The sequence below is a fragment of the Protopterus annectens genome, chromosome 8.part0 (assembly GCF_019279795.1).
Source record: "Protopterus annectens isolate FY-2018-M chromosome 8.part0, PAN1.0, whole genome shotgun sequence".
NCBI classification, from domain to species: domain Eukaryota; kingdom Metazoa; phylum Chordata; order Ceratodontiformes; family Protopteridae; genus Protopterus; species Protopterus annectens.
Window position 1 is genome coordinate 1,002,278,601 of NC_056741.1, and position 21,987 is coordinate 1,002,300,587.

The 21,987-nt window shown below is 37.0% G+C and overlaps 1 protein-coding gene across 1 annotated transcript in view; it reads left to right on the forward strand.

Annotated features, from left to right (window-relative positions):
- LOC122808385 (alpha-tectorin-like) overlaps nucleotides 1-21,987 on the forward strand; it is a 209,722-nt gene that overhangs the window by 49,130 nt on the left and 138,605 nt on the right. The window contains exons 2-4 of the mRNA XM_044079351.1: nucleotides 4,801-4,890; nucleotides 5,740-5,870; nucleotides 19,279-19,560. Of these exons, the coding sequence (XP_043935286.1) occupies nucleotides 4,801-4,890; nucleotides 5,740-5,870; nucleotides 19,279-19,560 (503 nt within the window). The remainder of the gene's footprint in view (nucleotides 1-4,800; nucleotides 4,891-5,739; nucleotides 5,871-19,278; nucleotides 19,561-21,987) is intronic.

Consider the following 21,987-nt stretch of genomic DNA (forward strand, 5'->3'; position numbering starts at 1 on the left):
AAAATGAAATTAATTTGTTGATTGGCCATGGGGCTAGGGCAGCCTCCCAAATCTCCCCATTATAATCTCTATTATTCAAAAAATGTATTTTTAGAAGATTTTTTTCTTCTAGTTGTCTTGCTGTTCCTTGTTTGACTACCAATGACTGCCACAGCAAATGTTGTGAGTAAAGAAAGAAATTCAGTGTTATTTTTTTCTCTTCAAAGAAGAAATAAATTGTTCACAGTGCTTACTTTTTAAACCTGAAAAAGCAGTAATTTTTTTAAAACTGAGAAGACAAAAGCTTGCAAGGTTATATACATTATATCTATGAATAGTGCCTGCAACCCCCACCCTTCTGATGTTAGAGTGAAAGAACAAATGAACACAGGTATATATTTCAGGTTGTTGCTGCCAAACATGCAAACACATAGCACACCTCTTCACCCCTATCCAAAATGAAAAGCCACCTTCTGTGTACCTATGTGATTGTAAACTGGGATGAAAGTGAAAGAACAAATCACCATAGCTGTATATTTCACTTGTTGCTTGCTGACAGACATATTTACACAGCATGTCTTTCTGCCCCTACCACCAAAAAGCGGGCACCTGTATACATGTATGATGTTTGATTATGAGGAAAGTGAAAAAATAATGATCACAGTAATGTATTCCATGTTTTCTAAGTTATATTGGCCTTCAATGCACACATCTAAGCTTTGCTTGGAGGAAAGTTGAAGAAGCAATAACCATGTTGTCACCAGCTTATCACAAAAGCTACACTATACTCATGGATAACTTATAGTGTCCTTTAATGCACACCTCTGAGTTTTGAATGGTGGAAAGCTGAAGAATAATAAACACATTCCCATCAGCTCACCACAAAAGTATAGTGACCATCCATCTGGGCAAAGCCAATTTTAAACTGGGTAGAGTTCAGAGCAGAAGCTGAGGATGGGGCTCCCTACTAAGCTACAGTCAAAAACCTCTTACAGAACTAAAGTTCTTGGGGAGTAAACCAGTGAACATGTTCAAAATAAAGATACTGGAAGGACATCAACACAAGATGAATCTCATTGAAGAAATCAACCAGAGAACCAAGCACTTTGATTTGACACTACTCGCTATGCTACTGTCCAAATGATCAGTTGCTATTACACACATCCTGGCCAGAATGCCACAGATAACCCCTTATTTTATATAATGTTGATATCTGTCTGTGATGGAAAGTGAAAGAAATTATGGCCAACCTGTTACTTTTAGATATACTGCAACACCTCCAACATACAGAGTTATTCTCATTCACAAAAAAGCCCCATATGCATCAATTACTGATACTTTGATGACTGTGAATGCCTCAGATGTCTGATTCTTTTAAACATGTTCATGCTAGTTCTGCAATGCCAGAAAAAAAGACAACATATCTTGACCAAATAACAGCAGGATCAGCCAGTGTCATCCACCAACATCCTATGCACAGAGAAATTAAAGCCATTTTATTGGTATGTACACCTGACATGTCTGATTGTGATAAAAATAATGGATTTTCATTCACTAATAGCGCCCACACTCAGTAATTATAGCAACTGTCTTGAATGAATGAATGAATGAATGAATGAATGAATAAATACATAAATAATAGCTACAGTACTATGCAGTTTGTTACTGTCAAACACATACAGTGGAACCTAATTTAAGACACACACACACACACACACACACACACACACACACACACACACACACACACACAAAAAAGTATAATAGCATATTCCAGAAGAAGAACAAGAGGGTTCACATTTTATAAAATAAGTTACAAAAATGTATTTAATAAAATAAATCTCTGAACTGGGACTGGTATCTCTGTGTCCAGTTCTTTTAGTTTCATTCACACTGCCACAGACACTAGCCACTGAGGTAGCCTGGGCCAAAAAGAAACTGACTCCTTATTTGCTCCTCTGATGCATCATTTCTGCTACTCTCAAACCAGCAGGAAGAGGTCTAGTAAAGTATTGTTACTTTATCTCCATTTACAGTAGGTCTAATAATGGGTAGTTTTAGAAAACAGCCCAGCAAAGTTACCCAATCTATTTTTTTAACAATATTTGAACTCCACAAAACTGTCAGAAAATAGTGCTTTATTTGAAATAAATATTATTTTCTGAGAGTTTTGCTTTTTCTGGAGGGTTGCAATCAAGCAGTCAATACCATTAACCCCCCCCTTCAAGTTGTTAAAGGAAATTCTGTACAGAACGTATGATTTCAAATACACATAATGCCCATTACATGCAGGTCTCTCTCTCTCACACACACACACACACACACACACACACACACACACACACACACACACACACACACACGAACCATACCTAGCACATCACCTACTCTACATTGACAACAAGCCAGCACCATGGCATAGAGCCCTGAGTATGATGCAAATGACCCACGTTCAGTTACCAAGTCAGGCATCTGAGGTGCTGGCAGGGAAGACATTCATGTCCATGGGGCACACAATGCACTTAGATTTCCTTGGAAAGGGCCAAGTAAAAAAAATGCATACAGCTTCCTAGGGTGGGTGAGGTGGCTTGCCAATGCCAGCTTCTTGCAGAAGTGTGGAGCAGATCTGTGTACTCCTCCCATTGTACGTCTCACTGACAGTAAATTGCTGATGCACAGGATGGGAGGAAAATATGAAGCAGTGTGACATGGTCCTTAGATGCCATGATCCATTCATTGATCTAAGCCATTGTTGGAGCTAGTCTGGTGGAGGCCAGAAGGGATAGGTAGCCACAGTGAGTGAGGAGAGCCACTGAAATTCATTGATGGTCCACTGTGGGGGGGTGAGTGGGTACAAAAAACAGTTGAAAAATATTCTGTGTTCCCAAACCTTTACACGTGTTTACCTCCACAATGTACACACATTCCATTGTACACAACATTGTGTGTATTCTACCTACACACAAAGACTTTTTTGCATACACTTGCACTCACCAACACTCACATACCTGCTAAAATTAACTAAAGTCTGTAATCTGGAATTCAGAAGTTTGCTTTCCTACTAAAAGGCAGGCAAAAGAACAGTAAATATAACTTTAAGATGTTAACAGAGCATAACTAAAATGTATGAAATGTATGCCAAATTAAGGTTATTTGAAGCTATACTGTGGCATAGCAGTAACGGTGTTGCATTTAACTTGTTAACCATCTCCAGATCATTGCTCTTAAGAGTTTTACATGCCAGTGTTTCATACTAACATATTTTCTTTCAATCTGCAGATGACACAGTTTACAGTTAATTAATTTAAGTCAGCATGCATTTCATTGTGATCTTTTCATAAGAAAGTATGATGAAACAATAGTATCTGACATATTTTCTGGAACCATCCTTGTAAACAAATTTCAACAAAACTACGTCTCAATATTTTAAGAATTTACTATTAAATGAAGTGCAGCATCATTACAAGACACATTTACTGACTTAGTTCCATGCAGAAATGTTTTCATATATTTATACCAGTAGAACAACCCTTCATAACCACACCTATTATGGGATCCTGTTCTGAGATTATGTAGAAACAGGACTCCAATGAGAGACTAGCTGTGCTTGACTGGATCATTGTAATGGAAGGGGTGATGCTTAGGTTCATAACAAAGTCTGTAGGAAACTGGAGATGTGATGGCAATAAGTTTGAGGAATTCTTCACTAGTGGGTTATCTTGGAATTTACACTTTATGACTAAGTCAGAATATGTATTTTCTTAGCCAAGACCTCCAACATAAGTTATTCCTAAACAGGTAACCAAAACAGCAATCTAGTTATTCATTAGGCATTCATTCAAGGAGACCATTAATAAATCTAGCCGAAATTCCCTTTTGCCCCAAAGCACTGTCTAGTAAAGTAGCTTATTTAAGGTAACACAGTTGGCAAATTAAGGCCAGGGGATTCAAACTCTGCACTACAGAAAGTAGCTCATTAACAGATCATAGCCTTAGTTCTCCATGCCAACTACAATAATTATAGACTATAACAATGTAGTCTATTAATGTAGCTACTCATCAATCTGTCTATATTTCATCTAACTAGCTATCTATCAGTTAATGTATTTGTTATAATAATTATTTGTGGGACCTAGTTAGTCATTATTCTGTTCAGTACAATATTATCATAGTTAAATTCATGGTAGAAACCATAGGTTCCTTAACTCTCAATCAGAGTAATTAGAAAACTTCTTACATATTGACTTCATTAAGAGAGTCCACTTCATTTTCAAATGACCAGTGTTCTTGACTCTATATATCTCTCTCTACTACAACCATTCCATGATGGTAAACTCCTTTCTTCAGATCAGTTAAACATTGTGGTACAGAAACACAATTATGTTTCATTGTAATACCTTTTTTCTATATCCATAATAAATAGGAATCAGTGTAAGCTTTAAACATTAAATAGTCACCACATATGCTTCCACAGTAAAGTGATCATTAATTTAAAATAAGCAGAAGGTCCTTGGACATAAGTCCTCAAACACCACTCGAGATTTTTATGGTCTCTTGAGTCATAATTGATCAACCGACCAGCTAAATTCTTAAATCTTATTCTGAGGATATGATACTTTAAAGTTGTTAATGGCTACAGAAGGCAAGCTCCATTGCATGGGGATTCCTCACATACAGAATTCATCAGGGCAACTAAGTTATTTTTCCTTAAATCGCTTCCACTGAAATGGTCCATCAGCTGACTGGTACTCAACAGACCATAGGATTACCACTCTACTCATGTGTCTTACAGGTGCTTTCTTATTAATATTTTTCTTTTAGCATCAGTTCAAAAGGAGCCATGTCAGCAGACCAGTATTACCGTGATTGAAAAACGTCTGATGAAAGCCACTTTCAGCAAACCAAAAACAAGTAATGTTTTACAGATAACAGACCCACCACACCTTCTTTATAGACACCATCTGCCTGATTGCATAGCAGTAGGTAAAGAACAAAGTCAGTTTAACTAAAAGTGTTTTTCAGTGATCTTTTCCCAGTCAGTTATGATATGCAGAAAAATCACTGACCAGCTCTTTGGCTCTTATTCAGATCAGCTTGTAATTTCAACAATATAAAAGGTAATATTATTATTATAGGGACAATACAACAAATGAATTTCCAGATAAAACTAATATGTTGTTAATATTGTATCACATTTTTTCAATATAGCCATCAAATAAAAGCTTTGTTATCAATCAATAAATCAGGATCAGTATGCCTTCTGTTAGTAAACTGTTCCCATTTCAGTTATACATAGTATTATTAAATCTGTATCTAAATGGACAATATGAAATCTGTATGTAAAGAGGGAGGAGACTTATTATTTTCCATTTGATATGCTATCTGCTTTTGACAGTCATATTTGGTGTAATGGTACAAGGAAAAACTGATTTACAGAAGCTGCTCTAAATATACAAATTCCCAATGAAAACATTCTGTCACTGAAGAAGGCATTGGAAATATATAAATATTTCACTGGCATAATTCAATAATCTGCTGTTCAGCGGCATTAGAAAGTTTATAGTTCCATCAGCACCATTGTGAAATACTATGCATTTTCCTTTTATGAAAGACTAAATACTCTACTGAGTTGTTTCAGTAGTTTTGCTATAGGATGTTATAAGGTGAACCTAAATTATAGTTAAGCAGGTTTATATGCTATAAGACACATACTGATTTTTGTTTTAAACATTTTGGATATAACTACATTTTATTTTCCAGACTCTGTGCTCTATCCATATGGACCATCAGAAGGAGATATTACAAACCCAAAAAGTGATGATGGTGGATCATCTTTAATTCCCTTAAGAGTATCTTTTCCATTTTTTGGAACATCTTATACATCATGTTATGTAAGTTTTTCTTTTGTTTCATATAAGAGATAGTTAATTTATGTGCTGCTCATCCTGGAAAAGAAACATTTGATATGTAAATCTTAGATGACTTTTGCAAAGATAGCTTATAGTTTGGTATGGTACGTAAAAATAAAGTTTTGCACATTGCCCCAAAAACTTAATGTGACTGTAATACTCACCACTTGTAGGCTGCCTGCTGCATAAGTTCTTTAAACTCAGAAAGTGAGAGAAAGAAAGTGGACATTATTTTTTTCTTAATGTTATAAAGACACTAAAATTAGCAAAGCTATAGTGTGGGTCACATAAGCAAACATATAAACAATTATGGTGGAATTCATTGATATGGTGTAGTACAGAAAGAGCCATAATAAAATGTATAGAACAACTGCCAAGTAGTGCATTGAGGGAAATGAGCAGGCACATATGAGGATATGATAATATGCATAATCTGAGCTACAAATAAACAAAACATTTGCCAGTGAGATATTCAACATCACACACTACAAACCAAGACTGTCAAATCCTACCCATTGCTATACAATTACAAACTTTACTTCCTGAATTCACTGCATTGTGAATGCAGAGCACACTGACACATGTGCTGGGTGGCATGCATATATACATAGTCAGCAAGACCAGTTGTCGACTGGCAAAAACATTGAGCTGAAATGACTGAAAAATCTCAATGCTGAAACCAACAACACCCTACTAAAACATCATTTACGAAGGGGGACAGGCCACCCCACCACCCCCATACCCCCTGCTAATTATATATGGCAACTACGATCACACTACAGTGTGGAAAGGTCTTGAGGTACTCTCAGAACAGACAGACTTGTAATATATAAAATCCAAGCTGGCAGAGTAAATTGAGATTGTAAAAGTGAAATGTTTGTATTGCTAAATTTGCTAGACTTTATGAAAATAAAAGAAATGAGATCTGAAACTAAAATGGAAATTATTATGGAAGACAGTATATATAATAGAAAGGGGATGGGCTGTCAAGAATTATTAATGATAGTTATAGAAACTGTGGATGGTATTATGAACAGAAAAGAAGAAAAAGCAAAAAGTATAACAGCAGACCTTAATAAGGCATTTGACACAATTGGACATGACATTTTATGGTTAATAATGAAAGAATATAATAGAAGTGAGAAAGTTAGGAAATTGTGTATGTCAGCATATACTAATAGTAAAGTAAAAATACTTGTAAATGGCTGGTTAAGTCAAGAGGTACATATGAAGAGTGGTATAAGACAAGGATGTCCAATGAGTTGTATACTCTGCATTAGTTATGAATGTGGGATTATGTTAAATAAAGTAGAAAATGAAGGAGGCGGGGTATATAACATCTGAAGTGTTAAGAATTCATGTTCTGTTAACATATGTAGACAACATTATAATAACTGCAAAAACAAAATCTGGATAAAAGAAGTAATAATTTGCACAAATGATTATATAAAGATGATGGAGATGGATTTAAAAAAATATATAAAAGTAAAGGTTTAGGTGATGTAGTAAAGATTGGGGCTATATGTTTTACAATGAATGAAATTTTTGTGTTAGGTATAAAATTTGGGAATAAAGATGAAAGTCGAATTCAATGGGAAGAACAATAAAAGAAGTGAAGCACACATGTCTTTTCTGGAGATCATATAAATTAGCATTCAGGAGAGAGGCTTATTTGATAAAGTCAGTACTGATGGGAAAAATAGCATACTTAGCACATGTATTTGTTTTGCCAACAGTATTTGAAAAGGAATTATTGCAGGTAATTGTTTTTCTTTACATGGGGTTCTAGATTAAACCCAGTAAAAAGAAGAGTTTTGTTTGTACATAGAGAAGGAGGTTTAGCACTGACTACCACAGTGGTATATGCTACTTCATTAAATGTGTACGAAGTGTTAAAGTGGATAAATGAAAAAGATGACAGATTAGCAGTAAAACTAATAAAAGTATGATATTTTTTGGGATATGGTAAAAAAGAGCAAAAGAGAAAAGAATGTATAAATGAAGAAATATAATGCGATCAAGAAAAATATTTTTGTGGAAAATAAAAACTGATGATATTAAAAAGAAAAGTATGGTATAAGAATTTAATGATAAAACATTACTATATTAAACCATGGGAAAATATAACAGATGAAAAATTTAAGCTATAAAAATAAGAAGCAAATGGTGTAATCAAAAAGTAAAATGTCACAATTTTTTGTGAAGATTGTGGAGACTGGTAATAGATAAATTATCAGTAAAAGGAAATGTGCCATATAAAAAGAAAAGTGATAGAATATGTTTACATTGTAAAGAAGAAGAAACTGCGGAACGTGTTCTTGAAATGTAAAATACTAAAAAAGTTATGGGAAAACTATGTAAAGCAGACTTTTCGAAGATATAAAAGAAGTGGGTAAAATTATCATGGATGATTAAATACGAATATTATAAGAATATAAATAGAGAATATGTTAAAAGAATATATGAAAAGTTATTTTATGTTAAAAAAGAGTGGGGGTCTAATAGGGATGAACATTTAGTATGATTGTAAAGGAAAGTATGAATATGTGTAAACTGATTTGTATATCTGCACATATGTAAATACAGTATGTGTAAATATGTAAATAATTTTGTATATAAATAAAGGACCCCTACTGTTTTGAATAAGTGCTGTGGGACCTTTTACATCCACCTGCATTACGTCCAACACAAGTAGATGGAACCTTGGTTTAACATCTCATCCATATAAAAAAGATACTGATGTTGGATTTATTTGAGAACACATATGACTAAAGAAATGATTTTTGCTTTTCTATATTCACTGTTCTTTACTCTGATAGGTGACTAAGGTGATGTTTTTGTTGAAGCTGGGACATACTGTAGACTGGTAAACTATGTATCCCAGATGAAATTCATGTACATAACCAAGGGACTTGGTTGCACTTAGAAAGGGGATGTACAGTGAATTGAGATTACCACTCATACCAGTTATGCTTTTTCCTTTACAAACATATTGCTGATGGATGCGTTCAAGAAATATGTATGACTGCAAAAAGATATTAGGTTTTCATATTGTCTCTATCGTGATAGTTGGCTGAGGTGACATTTTGTTTGAACTTAGGGCATCACACAGACTGGTAGGAAATATAAAATAATGCTTGACTTAACATGAAATAATGATGTGAATTTAGAAGATATAACATATAATTACAATGTTGCTGTCCATGCTGAAACCTAAATTATTAAAGGACAAATTAATATAATAGATTTAAACACAGGTTTAAATTGTGTCATATTAGATAAACAAAACAAGAAGGCTGAGAATGGTTATATTTAAAAGGCAGGATCAGCAAGGGGATGTATCCAAATAACATTGTCAAAGGACAATGACAGCCATGGATGCCTGTTTGCTGATGAACTGTCAGATATAAAGGATATAGAATAGCAATAAGAACAAAGGAGATTATAGTAATTTGCTATGAAAATGGTGTAAATGGGCATTAAGTGGGTGAGGCATATAATTATAATTATAGGTAGTGAGGTTGGGGTGGTTGCAAAGAGATTTTGATTGGCTAAATCATATAGCCGGTCTTCACTACAAATAAGGACAGTATTGAAGTGAGAACAAGGAACTTATATATGATTGCTATATGATTTCTTTCCATATTAAATGTAATAAAAATGGTTAGATGTATGCCCTGAGAAGTCCAGAATTATATTATTATAGTAAAGCATAGGACAATTAGATCAAGCTGAATGATGTTTTAAGATTTTTGATTAAGATTTTTGGAAACACAGTATATTATAAAATGGAGTAATGTTTTATCAAAATGTAAATAACAAACCTGTCTTTAATAATGGCTTTAAAGAAGTTTGTTTAAAAATGTTTTCCATTTGCCTCTACTCATGGCATGCCCCATACTATGGCCTCTGAATAATTAACTTGTGTTTCAAGAGAAAGCAAATCTTCTAAAATTTACAAATTGCTATACCTCCCACAGGTAGAAGGCTACTAGATAGCTTAGTCTTGGTCATCATAGTCTTCATATCAAGTGTCCTCCATTACCCAAGTTTACAATTTGTTAATCCTCCCATCACTAGGATAAATGAGTGTGTGTCTTAAAGTAAGGAAGATTAGTGGTAGAATTAACATTTTTATAACAGATACTCTTGAACTGAAGGAGAGGTGGGGTAAGCCCATCAGACAAGCAGCTCAAGTGAGAGAACAACACATCTTAGTTACCCTTGATTAGCCCTATAAAATCTATATACTTATGATTGCTTTTGAACAGTGGTACAGAGAGACACTCAGTAGGGGGGTATCTCATCAGGCTTCACAAACTGCTTTAGCTTTGCTATGCAGAATCTGTAAATGTCCTCAGAATCAAGCAGAATCCTGTTTAAAACTCCAGTACTACTGCAGATGGTTCTTATTATCAAAGCACAGTTATCAACAAAAAGTGGTCTGGATATCAAGAGAGGAGAGACAACCACCTTCTGCCCTATTAGTTCTCATTGAACCCTACAGAGGAACCTTTGTAAGACAAGGAGATGTAAAGTGTTCTCAGCCATACATCAGCAAGCATTCATGTCATCTGGAATCTGAAAAGCCATCTTAGAAAACGTAGTATTTCAGAAACCACCTTGATCACTAGAGGAAACCCTTGTGAAACCTCATCATCTGATTCCTACTCTGGTCAAGGAGATTTAATACAAGTATAATGACAGTGCAGAACAATGTGGACATACTTTTTAGTAGTCCAACACCAGATTAAATATTAACAGTAGCTTTATCTGACATAGATTTCAGAGCTTATCTAGGGGTATATGATAGCACACAGAATAACATATTCAACATACTCATATCAACATGAGAAGTTGGTAGATATATATTTCACAATGAAGACCTTCCACAGGCATCTGAGCTGGGAATTCTCTAAGTACTATCATCAGACAAGTGTACAGTGGCATGGTACCTAAACAAGAAAGGCAGTATCTGGTCTTTTCAGTTGTGAAAGATGGTGATGACAGACTAAAGGCATGCTCATACAACTTTGGATCTGATGCTAGCAATAAGTGCACCTTTAGAGGGAGAGGAATATTTCAGCAGGTAAATTGAACAATAAATCACAATGGGCAGTTTGGTTATGAATCCTTCATCTTTGCAATACTGATATTGTATGATCTGTTTCATTTTCACTAAATACCACATTTGACACATTCTAAGCAAGAGGTAAAGTCACTTTATTCAAATCATGGCTGAAACATGATTTAACTGCCGGCCAAGGACAACTGGATTATTTGCTAAAGATGTCTTTTAAGGAAAGTTGGATGAGGCCAATGACCAGCAGTAGATTAAATGACTACTACTTCACCCTTCAATAAATGACTGGACAGACAGAAATGGATGAGGAGACATAATACAGTTCTATGAAGAATCCACTCTATCATTAGATGTTCAAACCCATTCCCATCATTCTAAGATTCTCTGCTGCTGTCCCCATTGTAGATTAATTTTTGATCAGTATATAGTTATAAATTCAATATTTTCTTCTAAGTAATAAATGAACGAGTCTCCATTTTCTGATGAAGCCTGACTAATTAAAAGCTAAATGGGTGAGAGATGTTCGATCGGTCAACTAATGCTCATTCAGTATACTAACACACATTCAGTATACGAATGTTCATTCAGTATACTAATGCTCGTTTAGTGTACTAATGCACATTCAGTGTATTAATGCTCATTCAGTATACTGAATGCTCATTCATTATACTAATGCTCATTCAGTATACTAATGCACATTCAGTATACTAATGTTCATTTAGTATACTAATGCACATTCAGTATACTAATACTCATTCAGTATACTGAATTCTTATTCAGTATACTAATGCTCATTCAGTAAACTAATGTACATTCATTATACAAATATTCATTCAGTATGCTAATGCTCATTCAGTATACTGGCTCCCCTACCATGCAAAGTTACTGAGAAGAAATGGTAGCGGGATGATGTAGCATATGTGGAGCATGGGCTCAAAGTAATGTCAAATCATGCCAGTGGGCTGTTTTCGTTCTCGATCATTACATAATAGGAGATGTAACTTCTCTGTGATCGCCATAAGAGACAGTGGAGGCAGACACTGACTTTCCTACTGTGCAGGAACAGGGATCTCAGTAACTGTTTTTAAATTGTCTTCTTTAGGAAGTAGCTAAATCTATTCATGATATTAAATGGAAAATTTGAGGAAACAAGCCCATCCACAAGAATATGTCTGAAGATGCTGCTGACTGTGAGACATATTGGGAGATTTGAGAGTCATTATTCAAAAATTCTGAATCTGACAGCTCCATTTGTTTGCAGCTGTACATTGCTAAAATGACTCAGTGTGAAATGAATGTGTTGACACATTCAACTATCATAGTAGAATACAAGGCTAATGACCCAAGGGGCCATCTTAAGCCTAGCCAAGCTCCCAAAAATGAAATTGATAGGTAACGGTTCCCAAATGTTGTGTGAGAGGGTGTACATTCTTTGAATGTCGAACATTTACTAGCTTCCCAGTGACATGGGTGGCAGACTAAGGGTAAATTTGCAGTTCCCCATTCAGTGACCCAGGTTCTACTTAAATAAATGCATGGAGGAACCCTGCTTCACATAGATGGCAAACATCTTCCAAAAAGGGAGATCCTTTGAGACACATACCTCTCTCTCTCTCTCTAACATGTCTTATTTATGTTGCTGACAAGATTTAGGTCTGTAGATCAGGTGTTTCTGATGCTATGTGTTTTACAGATGTCCAACACATCCATTAGTGCTGGATCAGAGAAAGCATTGTAGGCTAGAGCATAAGGCACCTCTCAGTAGCCTGTAGGAGACTGAATATAGAGACAATGATATGAGCTGGTCTGTTTTTTACCGCATGTATTCTTTTTGTGAGAAATCTCTGTGGATGTTCCAATTGTTGCATATGCCTGGTAAGATACTTACCAAAGGGGGCACTGCCCTCATTAATAGGTCTTATGAGGGCAGACTACAATGGGAGGGTGACTTGATTGGACCCATGCCATACCATTACATATAAGTTGTGCAATGTAGAATGACTTTCTTACCAGAGTAGAAACATGTTGGTCAAATGCCAAATCTTTGACTACATGTATTCTTAAGTCCCTTACTACAGGGTATAATTTCAGGGGTGCATTATCAATAGGGTAATTCGCAGGGGTGACTGTCTTACTGAAAGAAACTGTGATACACTTCTTGGCACCGGGTATTAGACCTTGGCTCTGGCACCAGTTATTTGTCTGTATTAGGCCCTCTTGGAGGATATTAGTATCTTGGGGAAATCAAAAACTGCTCCAAATTTGCAATCATCTGCAAACTTGGCCAACCAGAGGCTCTTAACATTAGCCTTGGCTTAGAAGAAGTACAAGTCAAGCAGTAGTGGCCCTAGCAGTGAGCCCTGGGGGATATCATTACTAAATCGTATTTTTGTGGAGGTAGACTCACATAGTCTATCTTCTTGGGTCCTGTCAGTGAGCCAGCTGGCTATCAAGCTTGTGACCTATGGGTTCATACCTAATTTATTGATCTTGTTAACAATGCCAGTGTGAAGTATTTTATCAAATGCACTGGCTTGGTCAGAGTAAGCAGTATGTACTGATTTGTCCTCAGCCATCACATTGGTGTCCTTCTCAAGGAAGTCAGCTAGGTTGAATAGGCAAGACTTGCCATTGACACACCTAAACTGACCATGAGTCTGGTATTTGTAAGTTACCTATGTCATTTATGATATCCATGATTAATCTTCTCCACAGCTTTGTATAACTGGATGGTCAGGCTAATGGGATGGCAATTTCTTGGGTCCAATGCAGAAGTCTAGCCATTGCAGTCTTCCCTGGAGTTGATGTTTAGACTGATGAGGGAGCTTTGTGTTTACAGGATATTTTCACTCCTATTTTTTGCTACAAGTTTCTTCCTTCCATTATACAGCCTGTTTATGATGGAATTCCACTAAGATGGCTTGTTTTTTGTGCAGGTCATGTGCTTATTTTGGGTTGATACAGTAATTTCTCTACAGGTGTTGATATGGTTATACAGGGCTTCTATGAACATTTCTGCATAAGCAGTATTCACAGGGTTACAGGAGCCTAAAATGTAGTAAGGATATCACATAGTAGTAGGAAGCTTGTCTTAGATAATTCAAAATAGTTCTATGGTTAGCATGTGTCCCTGTTTTACATTTACTTCAAAATGTCAGCTTTATGGTCTGACCTGACTAGTGAAGACATCAGAGGGAGGGAGGCAGCATTCTCCCATGATTGTGAGGACCAGGTTGAGGATATTTGAGCTCAGAAAAAGGGTAAAAACTAGTTGTTCCAGGGTACTGGTATTTACATAGTCTTGAAATCTCAGCTTGTATCCTAGAGGTTGTGCATCATCATCACCATAACCCCCTTTTTCATATTTTCTACATGAGGTCTGGGTGTTATGTCACTTGTCACCATCTCTCCTTATTCAATGCCAATCTCATACCCTCTTTGGCACTCATGCCTGAATGTTACAGGTCTTCTCTCACGCAATCCATCCGCCTCATTGCTGAATGCCCTCATTTTCTCTTGCCTTCTTCCTGCATGTCCCAGATCTTCTTCACCCGATTGACTTCAGCTATTCTGCACATGTGCCCAAACCACCATAATCTGTTAGCTTTGACCTTTCCTGTAAATGGAGCTACTCTGGGTTCTGATCTTAAGTCCTTATTCCTTCATCTGTCCCACAGTGTCCATCCTACCACCACTCTCAAGGCACTTTATTCTCCATCACCTCAAGCTTCATCAATTGCTCTGCCTTTACTGCCCAGGCTTCTGTACCATGCAGTAGTACTGGTTGTATCACTGTTTTGTACACCTTACTTGTCAGCTTCTTTGGCATTCTTTTGTCATGCACTACCCTTGACACTCTGTGCCAGCTGGCTGCAACCTCTGTGATTTTAGTTTGAATCTCTTCATTTGAAATTTCCATTCTCCTCAACTAACCCTCCCAGATACTTGAAGCTGTTATCCTGTTCCACTATTTTTCTCTTCTACTTCACTTTTCAGCTTCATCTGATTTCCCCCATTTGTTACTATTATGACTGTCTTACCTTTGCTTACTTTCATCCCATGTGCCTTAATTCCATTCCCCTACCTTTTACTAAAGTTCTTGCTCAGAGTCTGCCTGTAATACCATATCATCTGTATACAGCAACTTTGTTGATAGGTCTCCTCTGACCTGTTTGCTAATGAAGCCTGTCACCAGTATGAACAGCAGTGGCTCAGAGCTGGACTCTGATGCACACTCAATCACACTGGGAACCACTCTGCAAGACCAAACAATGGTCACACTTGGAGCAATTGTTCCCTGTACATAGCTTGCACTAATTCTAGTAATGTAGCTGGGACTTCGAACCACATCAGGACTGCCTAAATCAGCTTTCTTGGGACATTGTCATATGCTTTCTACAAGTCTAGGAATACCCAATTGGACTCCTTCCTCATATCTAGCATCATCTCAAGTATCTGTCTCACTGCAAACATCAGGTTGGTTGTGCTGCATCCTGATCTGAATCCAAACTGCTCATTTCCCATCTTACTTTCTACTACTCTGAGTATTCATCTGTTCATGCAGTGTGATAAAAGAGTTTTATGCCTCCATACTGCCCACAGTTGTGAAAGTCTCCTTTGTTCTTGAACAAGGACACTAGTATGCTTATTCTCCAGTTATCTGGGATATGTCTTTCTGTCTATACTGCTATTAGTACCCTCAGAAGTCATGTCTCCCCCATCTCACCCACATCTTCATCATATCTGCTGTGAACATTATCTGACCTTACTGCTTTCCATGACTACATTTTCCTTAGTGCTGCTCTTACTTCTTCTAGAGTGGGCTCCTCCTTGTCTCTCACTGTAGGCTGTGTCTGGAGCAGTACAGCATTTGTAGAATATTTCTTATGTAGAAGCTGCTGGATGTACTCCTTTCATCTGCCTTTGGTGTCCTCTGGACTGGTGAGCAGGTTGTTTCTGGTATCCCTTTTGAAGTGTGTCTGACTATCTTCTTTATCTTTCTGTCTTTGACTTGGAATCTGATAAGAGTTTCTCTGTGTCATTCACTGAGTCACTTTCCAGAAGTTAGTAAAGTGCCTTTGATGCTTTGGTTGGGAGGGTGGCCTAATGGTTAAGGTGTTTGCCTTGCAAAGGTGCAGGGCAGGGGTTCAGTCTCTAGAGAATTGGCTATAGCTTTAAAATGGCTCTCAAGGGCAGTTAGCTTAGTACTAATCTATGAACCTATGAACCTATGAACCTATGGTCTTTGCTACTGCAACTCCTCTCTTAGCATTTTTGTTAGCCAACCAGTATTCCTTTCTAGCATGGTCTGTCTTTTCTATCTCTCACTTTTTGCTGCACTCCTTCTTTCATTTGATGATTTCTTGGACTTCTACATTCTGCAATCAGCTTTCCTTGTGTGCCATATTTCCATACCTCACGACCACATATCTGTTCTGTAGTCCTCACATGTGCTGTTTTGAGACATTATCATTCTTTTTCAACTCCACCTATTTCCTAATCTTCTTAAGGTGCCAGAGCCCTGAGTAATTCCTTGAACTGTTGTGTTTTATCTCCAGTCAACTTCCAGGTCTTTAGCCTGGTCTCTGTTGATCTTACAGCCTTCTCTGACCACTACTTGTAGCTGATTGTGGCAACCGTGATTTATGCTGTGGGCCGACTGTTTCACTGGTGATGACTTTGTAATTGCTGATTCTACCCCAGTGTCTCAGTGCCCATTCTTTATTAGGAGGAAGTCCACCTGAGTTGTATGTTGACCATTAATTTATTCCTTTTACCCCAATCATACACACCAAGGTAGTCCTGATATCCTGTTCTGTGTGTCTCCATATGTACATTCAGATTGCCCATTATCAACACCAGTTCCTGTTGCCCCTTTATTTAGTAGGTCCTACAACTGTTGTTGAAATGTACTTTTTTCCTCACTAACACTACCCTGCTGTGGGTCACAGGCTGAGATTATAAATACTGCCCCATTATTAGACTTCAGTCTGATTGCCATGAGTCTGTCACTAATTCCGATGAAATCCCTCACTGTGTCTGAAGCCTCTCCCTCACCACAATTCCCACACCATTTCTAGCCTGCCCACCTCCTGAGTAATAGATACCAGATTCCAAACCAAGTGACTTTACTGAACTGTTCCTCCACCTTGTCTCCTGGATACACAGGATGTCCAGCCTCCTCGTAACCATCATGCCATACACTTCTAAGACTCATTTTGTCAGTGAACCTACACTCTGTGGCAATTCTTAGTTCATGTTTGGCAGGTTGATTGGTTTTACATTCAACCTTTTCTCAGTAGAGCTAACCCAGGTAACCCAAGATGGGCAACTGGACATCATCTGACCTGTAGTATATTGACCCAGTGCTGCTGGCCTTTATGGCAGGCACACACTGGCCAATAGGGGTATTTACACCACTGTCACCATTCGCATGGGCCCCTGGCATAGGTCAGAGTAGGCTGGGCCTCAACCCACTTATCACGACCAAATCACCTAAGGCCATATTTTTACACTGTCAATTGGCTTGATAATGCAGTCGGTGGTTTATGTTCTCCTATCTTGAGGTTACTGCGCACCACAGTAGATGCCCAAAGTGGGTGGTCTATACAAATCATCCCCCTATATGGTGCCATCTACAGTCAGTGCTGCTGCCCACAGGGGTTGTGTATGATTTTCAGTTTATAATGGGAGGAATTGAAGTTGCCCATGAGTATGGTCTTGGGTTGGATGGACATTGAGTCAAGTGCCACTAGTGCTGTGGTTTTCATGGGTCATTGAGTGGGATCTATAGCTTGCAAGGATATGGGAGGAATTGAAGTTGCCCATGAGTATGGTCTTGGGTTGGATGGGCATTGAGTCAAGTGCCACTAGTGCTGTGGTTTTCATGGGTCATTGAGTGGGATCTATAGCTTGCAAGGATATGTTAAGAGACCTTAAGTGGAAGTGGATAGGCTCACACATATCATGCTGGTGGATCAGTCTTGAAGTGTGTTCATGTGTGTTAGCTGACTTAAATGTGTGGAAGACATTGTAGCTCTGCACTGCCAGGTGCTCTCAACAGCTTTAAAGTATGTCTCAGTGACTGCACAGACATCTACTTTCTCCAAGACGAGGAGAGCCTGCAGGGAGTGGAGTTTCCTGTTCAGACTTCTAGCATTGTGCTTTCAGATTTTCAAGGTCTGCTATAGTAATATTAGAAGGTTTATTTGGCTGTCAGTACCTAACAATGGACGTATGGGTATAACATTTTTTTGCAAATATTTGAATTCCTGGAGGGAACAGGTGCAGACTATCCCTGGCAAAGTTCACTCCTTCTGTTTTCTCTTTGCTTTAATCAATTTCCTCTTTTTCCTTTACTTATGTTCTATCTACCCTCGCTGATGACATATAATGCAATTTGCTTAATCATTTGCTTTTGTTCTGCTCATCTCTCCCTCTCTCCCTGGCTCTGTCTCACAAACACACTGAGATGATCTCTTCCTTTTCCATTATTCTTGCTATCCTTGCAGATGATAACTAGACCAGTGTAGTTTCATTGCTAAAATTGGTATGTCTTTGGTAAAGCCACTGTAGATTTTCTTTACTCACAAAAAGTTCAGAGATCATATGTCTCTAAAGATGATGAGATATACTACACACATGAAAGATCCAAGTCTGTACAGAGCAGGTATAATACTGCAACAGAGGATAAAAGGGGTGTTCTGTATGCTGTGCCACTGAAACCTATGATTTCCTTATTCAGTATACATGGCACTGAAACCTATGATTTCCATATTCAGTATACGTGGTACTGTTGAGCAAGCCTGCTAGACATCATAAGTATATAAAGATTATCACTGAATGTATAGACTGACTCTGAAGATGCCCTACCAGGGTGAAAGCGCTTAGTTAGTGAAGTTTGTATCTTTAATAAAAGTTTGGAGATTTTATCTGGGTAACACCGGTGTGCTTTTTATTGTTACTAGTCCATCCATTCTTTTCTGGAGTCTGCTAGACATCATGTTCTTGTCCGTAACATTGCCTGCCTGCACAGTTTCTTTTGAAACTGGAATGAATGACTGGAAAAGAAAGTACATAACATTTAGGTTAATTTCAAATGTGATAAAGGTTTATATTACGAGTTAAATGTATCAGATTGTAATTATTATTTTCTTAAGTCTTCAATGACTTTCTTAAACTAAGTAACAGTTGTCAGCATGACAAATTTCTTTGTCATTTAGACTGTCAAACAACCATAGTAGTTACTATAAATGTAAATATTATTTTACTATCTAAACCAAGATCATTACTTTCTTATTTTATCAGGTGAACAACAATGGACTTATTTCCTTTAATGTATCGGTGTCACAGTTTACTCCTAATGCATTTCCTCTGGCAGATGGGCGAGCCTTTATTGCCCCATTCTGGGCAGATGTTAACAATCGATTGTATGGTGATGTGTACTACAGAGAAAGCTCAGATCCTGCACTTCTTCAAAGGGCTACAACAGATGTAAACAGATACTTCCCAGATCTGCACTTTACTGCTAACGGGGTGTTTGTGGCAACATGGGACAGAGTAGCCTATTATGGCTCATCATCAAAAAAGGTAAGAAGATAAGGCAATTTATTTCCACCTTCATTAAATTAAAAATGAACATGTATACTGCCTCTGTCACATAATGTGTGAGGAGCAATTCCATGGTGTATCTTTACAGTTTGCTATATATTTTACGAAAAGACCAAAGCAATGCTAAAGAACCAGCAAATCAGATTTACATCTTGAAAAATAAAACTACTTTGTGCATTTGCCTTTCTCCACAATCCATCTATGTCTTCTAGATAATGAGAACTGTAACGTCAAGACACTTTACACCAGAATATATATATTTATGTTTATGTGTGTATGTGCAAGTGTAAGTGTGTGTACGTGTGTGTGTGTCTATCTGTGTGTTACCATATGTAGACATCTGCATGTAGGTTCAAATTATATGAACAAATATGATATTGCAAGAATATGTTTGTGCAGTTGTTACATATACTGTCAAGTGACTCTTTTTAAGATCACTGTTCTGCAAATAAAACCTCTACAAACCACAACTTAGACTTAGGCATTCACACCTCCACAATACTACATATAGGAAATGTGGACTTACCCACCGCCTTTCCAGAAGAACCCATGGTACAGCTTGTATTGGAGTTTTACAGGATTGTGGTTCTCAGTTATTTCTTCACTGAATAAGAAACAAGATTAAGAGCATCTCAACAAATCATGAGTCACTCATTTAGCTTTAGGGATGTTTAGTAACTTCTAAATGGAAAATATGAGTTCTCTCTTAGATTTGTATCTAAGCTATCAGTGTAGACAGATCTAGCAAAAGTTTTTGAAAGTATACCATGTGTTTATATAGGACTGCATTTTTAATGTCAGACCCTGATTCATTTCAGAGTATTCCAGTGGTATATTTATACAAGAAGACAGCCTATATGTACTGAAGCTCTACATTAGGTGCATTTCAATTTGTCTTACAAGCATTTATTCATATTCTCCATATCTGGTGTGCAACACAAGAGTTTTGGTATGAGTATAGCTTGATCTACTGCCTGCTAGTTTTTTGGTGTCAGAAAAGGTTTAATTTTGTACAACACACCCATTTTTCTGTGTGTTCCCTCACATTAGTGTTGATTTGGTCTTTAAAAATCAATACTGGGTGCGTTATTTGAAGACTAACTTGTTTACAACCCATTCATTACAAATAAATTGCCAACAGAACTAGTTTATTGGCTGCGCAGAGATGATGGCAATACAATTGTTGATCATGTTGTCGAAAATTACATAAACCATAGTGAAAGACAGCCACATGAAAGTAAGAAATTTTGATGTTGTACACTGAAAATTTGGCATTATGAAATTTCAGTATTGTGATATTCGTTTTTTTTAGTATTTTGTTGTAATGGTCTTTCGACTTTCTCATCTCAAGATATTGAAATTTGGTAGTTCAGTATTTCGTGATTAGAAAGTGGATCCAGAAAAAAAAATATATATATATATATATATATATATATATATATATATATATATATATATATACACATACAGAAGGTGCAGTGGTTAATGTTGCCACCTCTCATCAAGAGGTTTTCTGGTTTCATTCTTGGCTGGGATGCCTTCTGTGCAGAGTGTGCATGTTCTCCCTGCATTTGCAAGAGTCTCTTCCGAATACCCCAGTTTCCTCCCACATTCCAATGACGTGCATCTGGAGTGTTTCTCAAAGGGCTTCCACTGAAAATAGGCTCTCTCCTAGTCAGACTTTCCCAGTCAACAAATATTAAATATATATATATGTGTGTGTGTGTGTGTGTGTGTGTGTGTGTGTGTGTGTGTGTGTGTGTGTGTGTGTGTGTGTGTGTGTGTGTGTGTTTGTATATATATAAATGTCAACTTAACAATATTTTTGCTTAGTTTTGTTTCTCATGGAAAAATACAAAAAACATAGCTTGTGTTTTATCTAATTCACTTATCTGTCTTATAAGTCATTATACTTAGTCTCTGATCTTGAAACTTTAGTACAATATTACATGTTCATTTCAAACCTTCAAAGGTATAAAATACACATTTCAAAAACTCAACATTTTATACTTCTGTACATTTGTGATTGTCAGAATAACCTTTCAATCTAATCCCATCAGTATTAAAAATAAAGCATTACACTTGACTGTATAGCACACATACATACATACATATTCAAATTCTTATTTTAGACCAACATCATCAACATTTCTTTATTCACATACCTGAACAACATACATAACATTATTTCCTTTATAATACTGTATAGCCCACTGAGGAAAGTGTTTACTAAAACAGCAAGGAAATTTGGAAGTGCCTATTCTACATTTTGTGGCTTCTCCATAGACCCATCTCCTGAAGATTTCAGAACATTTCCACAAATTCCCTTATGCTGCAGAGTCCTGTCCCCAAACAGCTGGGAAGGTATGCTCCTTAACCTCAAACATAGGGGAGTTTGAAAGCTCT